General features: G+C 30.3%; 1 protein-coding gene across 1 annotated transcript in view; it reads left to right on the top strand.

Annotated features, from left to right (window-relative positions):
- The first annotated feature begins 865 nt into the window (after positions 1-865).
- LOC106459542 (14-3-3 protein epsilon-like) overlaps positions 866-9,804 on the top strand; it is a 27,156-nt gene continuing 18,217 nt past the window's right edge. The window contains exons 1-2 of the mRNA XM_013919169.2: positions 866-1,096; positions 3,202-3,401. Of these exons, the coding sequence (XP_013774623.1) occupies positions 1,033-1,096; positions 3,202-3,401 (264 nt within the window). The 5' untranslated portion in view covers positions 866-1,032. The remainder of the gene's footprint in view (positions 1,097-3,201; positions 3,402-9,804) is intronic.

The raw sequence follows: 9,804 nt of genomic DNA, 5'->3' as shown, positions 1-9,804 counted from the left end.
AACAAAAGAAACAAACTTAAATCGAAACAAGACCAACTAAACGGTCTTCTTAACCATGCGTTATGTGCACATTGCACTTATTCAAACCAAAGAATGAATTTAGTGTCAATATTATAACATTACGAGAAGAAAAAACCCGTATACAGCTTTCAATATAAATAAAGATAATTTTATGATTTACGTCATGTGTCCACACAATTTATTCTCTTAAACTAAAACCCAATCATTCAGTCAACTTGATGTTTACTCTATAGTTATCCTTCGTGAATCTCCCGTTATAAAGTAGGCCTACTTTTAGTATTTTAGTTTTTCAATTTATCGTTGAACCACGGGAGGGCAAGGATTATGCATGTTTTGATTTGTGTAAAAAAAGATGGTAATATTAGTTGTTTTTTCTTACAACATTTGTCAGTTTTTCCCAAATTAATGAACACACCTAATTTCAAGGTTATCACACTTTTTAAAACTTTCTTATCAATCAATTACACTTTTAGTCAATAATTTTTTATCCTTGTTGTTTGCGATATATATATATATATTTTCCTTTGGTGTCAGATATATCACTGAATATAAAGAAGTGCAGGGTGCAGAGCTCACACCTCACTTGCCAGAATAATTCACCAAAACATCAAATGAAATGAAATTTAACTCATTTCAACATTTTTCATAAACTATAATATGTCAGAAGAAATACCATCAATTTAGTTAACAATGAAACGAGATATGTAGTATTTTCTTTCAATATGGAAATTTCTCCAATTCGCCTCGTTATTCGTAGCCAAAATATTTTCTTATTGTGTCAATAAATCGCTATACGCTTTTGCGTATGGATACTCAATTCCTGCTAATGCGGTTGGACTACTTTTCCTTTTCGTGTAAATGGGAAATAGCGCAAAGGGTGAGCCATTTTCCGGCGGGTTGTGAATATAGTTGTTCTGGTTATTTAGACAGTTTTGAAGTGTAATCGAAGTAATTTGTTTAAAAAGTATCTTTGGCAATCATATTTTTTATTAAAAGTAACCCAGAACAGCCATGTCAGAAAGAGAAGATAGTGTTTACAAGGCAAAATTGGCAGAGCAGGCAGAACGTTATGATGGTAGGTATTCAATTTTTCAAATTCAAGAGTTGAGTAGTTAGTTGTTTTAACTTTTAAGATTTTATCTTAATCTTATTCATACTTCTAAGTTCTAGTACTACTGTTCATAGTCTGATCTTTAATGATTAATGCTTGAACTTGAAGGGGCCTATTTTACTGTTCTAGATCCAAGACAAGCTGTTGGTAATACTAGTACTACTACTAGTGTGTGTTCGATGACGAGAAACCCACTGAGACTAATAATGGTTGGAGGCACCTAATGATGACAAAACCTTGTCCATTTGCTGTTATGTTAAACTTATATTAAAGTTTTTCTTCATTACCCATTAAAGCCGTCTCCAACCATTACTAGAGTGTGTATATATGTAGCATATAGATAGTATCAACGTTACTAACATTACTGTATTACTATTACTACAAGTTATAACAGTACAAGTAATAGAACTGCTGAGTATCACTATAACTTAAGGGTAACTTAGAATTGTTAAGTAGGATTATAAAACTTAAAAGGTTGGTATCAGTTCCTGATATAATAGAAAGTTTTTTTTTTCTTTGGTGGCACATAATGAATATATTTAAAGGCAATGAAAATAAACACGTAAAAATCAGTATGTAATGGTACTGGTAGTTCTGCTACTGCTAGTACTATTAGTGGTACTACTACTGGTATTACTATTAGGGCTGATAGTGATAAGTATGTCATCCCTAGTGCATGTATAGTGTCAAGATTTATGCAAGGGTCCATTGCAAAGACAATTTCCCTCAGTTTTTCAAGAAACATTAAAATTTTACAAATATATCCTTTGCACAGATATAAACTTACACATCCAATTTGGGTATGTTTTTGCAATGAAATGAAATCTGAAACACTTAAACCTCCAAATGAAATATTACACTATCTGTCATGCAACTCTTAAAAGTTAGTTACACAACAGACTTTTTGAAATAACATTTCAAAACAACCTCTAGCCCTATACCAGTTCTGCACTACTGGATATGTGCAAAAAATGTCCAAATTCCACACAAATGTTGGAATGAATTACAGAGTTTTTGTTAATGGGAAATGCAGAGTATCATTCATGGTTTGTAACATATGAAATGACATCAATTGAAGAAGCTATTCCACAATGAAAAAAGAGTTAGGTGTAACCTCTAAGACATAAGAGAAGCAGTTGGAAGCACTGCAGTCTCTATGTTAAAATATAGCATACTCCTGTAAGTTTGCCTACAGGTTTTAGAAAGTGACCATTTTATATTGTTAGTTAGCAGTACAAATCACAATCATTCCATAAATATGGCTAATAATACAGTTTAACAATTCACTAAATATGTCCTACTGACATAGCACTAGGATTGTTTTTAGTCATCAGTGTTCTTAACTTCTTGTAGTGATACTTTCTATTTAACCCATGTCATATTTTTAAATTATTTCTGCACCAGATTGTGGGTTTATGACTTTGATGGTTTTTGAGGTCCTTAAAACATAAAAAAAAAATTTAAGTAATATAAGTATTGCACTTAATCCTACAGATTACTGCACGAGTTCCCTATGTATTTTAAAGAGAAAATGGGTAATTTCACCTAAATTTTTGGACAGTTTTTTTTTAAATGAGTATTATAATATGCAAAAAAACTTGAAATTGCAAAGCAATATGTAGGCCTACTGCTACTGAACAATACAGAAAAGTAAGTTGATAATTTAGGGTTAAATAATTTGTTAATATTTTTGAAAAATTAATCAAAATTTGAGCATTTAGTTTCTAGAATTTTACTTGTTTAGATGCAACCATTGGCAAGGAAGAAGTTAATACAGTGACAGAGAATTTTTGATTACATGTTGTTTCATGTTTTTGTTTACTGTAAAAAAATTAATACATATGATAGGAATTTGATGTAAAGATTCAGGAAATAATTTCATAAGAAGTCAATGAAATGTACTAAAAGACTGAAAAGTATTTTTGTAAAGTCATTCATTTTTTGTCTTTGTAATTCAAAGGTTAACTATATTACAGTATATGTGGCTTGAATGGTAATGAATTTGATTTTTTTTATGTGGCATGTTATTTTTATATCTGAGTGAGTAATATATATTATAAATGTTTTAGAAATGGTAGAAGCAATGAAGAAAGTGGCTTCTATGGATGTCGAACTTACAGTTGAAGAAAGGAATCTTTTATCTGTTGCTTATAAGAATGTTATTGGTGCTCGAAGGGCTTCATGGAGGATAATTAGTAGTATTGAACAGAAAGAAGAAAGTAAAGGTACTGAAGGCAAAATTGAATTGGTCCGTCAATATCGTATCCAGGTAAATGATAGATCACTAGTGCTTTAATTAACACATTTATACATGCATAAGGAAAATGTCTATGTAGTAAGAGAGCTTTCAATTCAATGTTGTTAGTGTTTTATTAGCTGTATAGAGAAAAAAATATTAGTTATTTTTTGTGCTTTTGTTTTTGCATGTTCATTTTCTTTAATGTAAATATAAAACTATACAAATTTAGTGATTTCTTATTTCCAATATGGCTCAAATGCTTAAGAAATCGATAGAAGAAAGTCTGCCTTTTTGAATTTTTAGGTCAAACTTGAAATGGCCTGCTAAGGACTTTCTTTTGGTTTGTAATACTGATAGCAGCCAAAATATACCCAAAATAAAGAAGGTAGACATACATGGTCAGCAGACTGAAAGATAAAGAAAAAAAGATGAAACTTCCATTATGTCTTGACATTCCAAAACTACTCTCATATTCTGTATTTTATCTGTAGCTGGGTGATCACAAAATTGGATAACAAGTATCCAGAAGTATCTCTGATCCATATGACAATCATAAAGCAGTTCCACACATAAGGTTAAGTAGGACAATGTAACAATCCCATGAACTAGTATCCTGAGGGTTTAGTATGTTTTATTAATATAAACTTGAATATGTAAATTAGCAGATCAGTAAACAACCCCAGCCAGTATAAAATTATGGTAAAATGGCTTGTATCAGAACTACATTTTGGCATTTTGTAGGTAATATGATACCACTGAAAATTGATCACTTTTGGGAAGGAACAGCCATTTCCTATGCAAAATATTTGTGCACTCAGCTCAAAGATTTGGGATTTAGAATTTCCAAGATGGAGATATCCCCACTACTTAGTAGTTATTGGAAAACAAAGGAATATGAATTAATTTGGGGAAACAGGACTATCCAGAAAAAGACATGCAACAAGCCTTACCTGGGTGTCTTCTGACATGTGAGATTCCATTACACAAAATCAGTGGAAAAAGCTATCCACTTGCCCCAGACATCAGTACACAATACAGTCAAGAAGGATCTCTATTTGGAAATTAAGGTCACCGTGGTATGAGTTCACCAAGGTAAGGGCTCTAGTTATACCTTTCATTCAACTGTTGCATACATCAAGTAGCTAGAGAATGACATGGGCATTCGTGTTATTTTAAACAAATACATCATGGTCAAGTTGCTGGATGTAGTGTCTGTGGATTTCTGAGAGATCAGACTGTTAAAATGGGTGCTTTTGCACAAGATGGATCGTGGAAAACATACACTGGGTAGTGATGTGCAGGGGTGAACAGCTTTACAATAGACAATGCATATACCACTATCTTGCATATAAAAATATTCTAATATACCAACAGATCACTATCTAAACAGTTAATATATAACAAGAAACTCAAAAATACAAAATGGAGTCTTTAAAAGAAACAACATAAAAATGAATCTTTAAAAAACTAGCAGATAGCCATAATGTGTTTGCTATAAATACAAAATACCAATTTATTGTATTAAGACATGAATAAAGTTATCAAGATAAACACTATAGATGCTATCCCTTGAAACATGGAAAATCTTTTAACCCTGTTATGAATGATTTATATCTTTCAAGTGGTGGGTGCACACATATAGTGTCTATCTTTGTAAATACATATTTTTATATATATTTAAAAAAAATATTAGAAATAAAAATAGAGTACAAAATACATTCTTTTCACAGTAAATAAATCATTCACGTGTGTGTATTTGCCAGTTTGAAAAAAACAAAAGCCTGCATCAGTAATGAAACCAACACAAAGCATAGATCATTCCCACAGCAAGCTGCTGAGTTACACAGCAGTTTATAGGATTTGATATAAAGTCCTTTATATCAAATTCTACAAATTGTTTGAATTCTACCACTATTTGGAGATCTGTTGTACTTCTTTAGTTTCCCTTTCTGAGCAGTACTAAAGAGCCATGATTCTGTGAAACTGTAGTCTACTATAGAGAAAGTAGCAATTTGAATAATAGATTAGGTCTTTACATCATTCACAGATTCTTTTCTTCAATTAAATATGTTTTAGAGAAATAAAAAAAAATTGACAAATCACTTGTAAAGCATTTTTACCAGCTGGCTGTTTCTTGTAATTTGGGATTACTGTTGAAATACAAGTTATGTTATTCTAATTTTATTAATCGACACCAACAAAGTGCTTACTGTTTTGAACTTGTGCTGTAATTGTTTTGGGTGGCCCTTAGTTGAAATAAGAAGAGATAGCATCTAGTAAACATATCAAAATGTCATGTGTTGGATGACAAAAGTCACCAAAACCCACAAATACCCAAATTTAAAGCATTGAAGTTTATTTCAAGGAGTAAAATACTCTATATCAAGAGCTTATCTGGAGCACTGCACATACATGTGAAATTTCAAAATTTAAGTAAAAAATTTAAATGTATTTCAAAAACCTTTTACTCAAAATATTTAAGAATTAATATCTTTGTTATATAACAGTTATTTAGTGTATTTCAAAAAAAAAATGAAAAACAAAGTTCTAACTTTCTGGGGAGTTTAACCACTTGTAACTTAGCTTTGAAAATAGCTAGATCCCAAGGCTAAAAATGTATGGATAGAGGAGATATTAATGTGTATATACCACAATAGAATAAACACAATGATTTTAGGATTGATTTGTGGTTTGTCAACATGTTAGCCAGCTGCAATTCTTGTAGGGTGAACAGAGGATCAAAATGCAAAGTTCCAGGGATTTGAAGACAACTCACAGACCTAAGAATTTTTGTTTTGTGTGCCTAATAATTTTTTTATGGTATTTCTGTTTGAAAGCTACAATAATATTTTTGTATAGCAAAACACCAGATAGGAATAATTTAGGTTTAGAAAGTATGGTAAGCTAGACAGCAATGGCAAGCTATTTGGATAATGAAAATTGTTGTTAAGACTATTAGACTTAAATTTTTATCAACCAAAAATGTTGTAGACAGGATATTACACCACACTACCTGACAAAGGTAATGATTTCATTTTGAAAGCTGAAGTCATAATTTCTTGACAAAACTGATGGTCATATGGTATTTGATTTATTAGCAAGAAATATTGTGCTTCAATTGGTAAAATTAAGTATCAAAATAAATTTTCATGAATATTAACCCAATTAAAACTGAGTAAATATATAAAATTGAACTTATGAACTATAGAAAGTAAAGATGAAAGGAATTTTTTTTTACAGCTTCTTCAAATCACGTTTTACAACAAACTTTCACAGACTTAGAATTATAAAAATTCTATATCATATTTAGTTTTTCCCATCCAAGTGTCATGCAATTTTGTTAATTATTTTAAATGTGGGAATGAAAATATATAACTTGGTGAAATATTCACATTAAGAAAAGAAATATAGTACACACTTACTATTTGTCAAGAAATATGGTTATGATACTAAATGTCCTAAATGCAGAGATTAAAATGATTGATATATTGGAAATCAAAGTATTATAAGAAATATTAGAATCATGGTAATATAAAAAAATCTTTAATTACAATTGTTTTTTAATTTTTCTTCCAATTTTATCATTGATGTGAAAAATTAAGCATAAAAATATCAAGCTTTTAAGTGAGGTATTTATGGATAAGAAAAACACATTAATATAAAAAAAATACTATAGAAACAAATGTGAATGCTGATAAATTGATAAATTAAATAACTTAAACCTTCCTGTACTATGTAGTGTTTAAGCCACACATGACAACAACCAGACTTGTTTTACCTTTTCAGTGCTTCCTCTCTAGCTGGAAGCAGAGAGCTAGTCACAATTAAATGGGAGTCTTGTTTGTGTAGGTTAACAACTTGTCATAATTCCATATTGTTAGTTTAATATTAGTCCATGTCCAACAATTCTGCCAAATGGTTAAATGACTGAGGTATTCAGTAATCAGCATTTGTTGGAGTGAATAAAGAATATTGAATGTTAACTTTAGTTTTACCCTAAGTAATATATTAAGTTAGAGCAACAGTGTTATTTATACAAACAAGGTAAACAGGCATCACTCTGACAATTTACGTGATTAGTGGCCATTAGGCCTCATTCTCACATTGGAAGAAACATATGCACCAATGGAAGTAGTTACAGCTAATGTTTCAATTCCTTTACTTAGTAAGGATACCTTTACTAAGCTGTTAAGTAATCTCTGGACATGTGACCTCTGTTCCATCATGTATACATATTCCTGTGTCTGTGTAAGCTACTTGTACCTTATAATGACATGATCTTGTCAAAACATTATACATTTGTAATAAAGTTTTCTTCATTACCCATTCAAGTCATCTCCAAACTTTTATTCTCTGCTTCAGTGATTAAATGATTAAATTCTTTGTTCTTGATGATTAACTATTCATTGATCAAACGTTCTGCAATATTTGTTAACATGGGCATTACAACAGACAAGTTGTCAATTAGATTAACATGAGATTTACATTCATAGTTATGTTTAGCCAATTCAGTGAAAACATTTTCTAAAATATCTTTCAACAGCTCTGTTGCTTCTTCTGTTAGTTTTACTACATCTCAAACAACGGTTATCTCTTAATACTGCTTGTTCCTCAGACATAATACATTCTTTACAAAGAGTTTGTGCAACAGGTTTTCAATATTTTGAAGTACAGCCATATTTGGGCAGCAGGTCTCCTGGCAGCTCTTGGTACAATTGTGACCTACTAAAGCAAAATCATAACTATTTGTTAATTGATTTGTATGACAAGCTGTTTAACTGTTGGTCTTTTCACACATATATCCTCCACTTATTACTTTCCGTTAACCCTATCACCATGGGTATCCTTCACTGCACATGACACAAGTTTTTAGTGTCTTAATTTCAAAATTTTATTAAACTACTTTTTGTTTATGTTATGCCAATTAGAATAGTATAAAATCTTAGCTAATAATCCATATTTTAGTAGTATACAAGTTTTAAGTTCTTAATTCTAAAAGGCAATATTTAAAAAAAATCCCAAATTTCCGATAGTGTGACCCACATGACACATTTTCTCGTAGCATGTCATCATCTATATTTTATTCACCACCCCTCAAAAATATATATTCTCAGAGTTGCCACATGTGTATTTTTTGACAAAAAAAAATGAACCATTTTACCATTTTCCGTATTTGGCAGATGAATTACTAATGTCGGGTAAATACCACCACTCAGTCGCAGTTTATTTTTCAAATATTCAGTAATCCCTCAGTGAATAAATCAAAAATTTATAGTTAAATAATGAAAGCATGTTTTATTCTCTCAATAAGGATAATAATGTTTTATTTAACCCGTTACCTGCCATTGCCATTTTGTCTTATTGTGAGGGCAAAATCACATTTGTGAATTGAAAAAATTATAAAGAACTTATCTTTTATTGGATTTCAGATTTTATTTTTGTAAATACTAGCATAACATTCAATTATTTTTACAAATTTGTATTATTTAATGAAGTTTAAAGAGGAATTTAACAAAAAAAATACATTTGAGACTGTAAATAAGTGACCTCTAAGAAGAAAATGTTTTCAAACATTTAAACATTTTTCCTTCAGCACTGGTCCTGCCATCTATGATTGGTATCTAAACCTTTTTCTAGTCTGTTTTCATTATAAAACCGTGTTTGGACGTGTTAAACCTCAGTTGTAAAACTTTTAGCCAATCCTAGTTGAAGGTGTCAATTTCAATACCATGTTATTCCAATTGCTATATTTCATGTTTGACCAATCATAGGCTGATAAGAAAAGCACGTGACAAAACGTTGTTCTCTGGATTTTACAATATGAATGTGGATGGTGCTTATTATAGTAACTGCCATTTTATGTAGAGGTTGTATTTAGTATTGGCCAATAGTACTTTTCTATAAGCATTAGAAGACTTGCTTCTGGAAAAACTGCATGGGATGTACATGACTTTTATTATTTTTCTATAGTAGCTTAAGTCATGTTGCATCGTATATCTATTTATATTAATCATTATGTTGAAAAATTAACTCAAAATAGATATATTTTTTAGGAAAGAAGTTGATCCACGATTGTTCGGGTTAAGAGCTATCGAGTAATGAGTACAAGGTCTTTATGTGAATTAGGCTTAGCAATTTGAACTGAAAGAGTTTGTGATTTTTTATATTCTTTTGCATTTAAATTTGTAGTTTGAAGTTCAATAATTTAGCGTAATTTTATATTTAGTTTATAATAATAATAACATGATTCAGTATTTAGAATGATAAACTTGTGTGATTTGTACGTAATACTACTAGTACCAGTACCACATAAGAATTTCATATTTTTCCTTCTTACAATCTTTACTTTGCAGTAAGACCCACACTTCTGTTGTTATTGTTTTAGAATTAAAACAGTCTAACTGATATATATATATATATATATATATATATA

The sequence above is a fragment of the Limulus polyphemus genome, unplaced genomic scaffold (genome assembly GCF_000517525.1).
Source record: "Limulus polyphemus unplaced genomic scaffold, Limulus_polyphemus-2.1.2 Scaffold624, whole genome shotgun sequence".
NCBI classification, from domain to species: domain Eukaryota; kingdom Metazoa; phylum Arthropoda; class Merostomata; order Xiphosura; family Limulidae; genus Limulus; species Limulus polyphemus.
The sequence above is the reverse complement of the archived record's forward strand: the minus strand, read 5'-3'. Positions and strand labels throughout refer to the sequence as shown.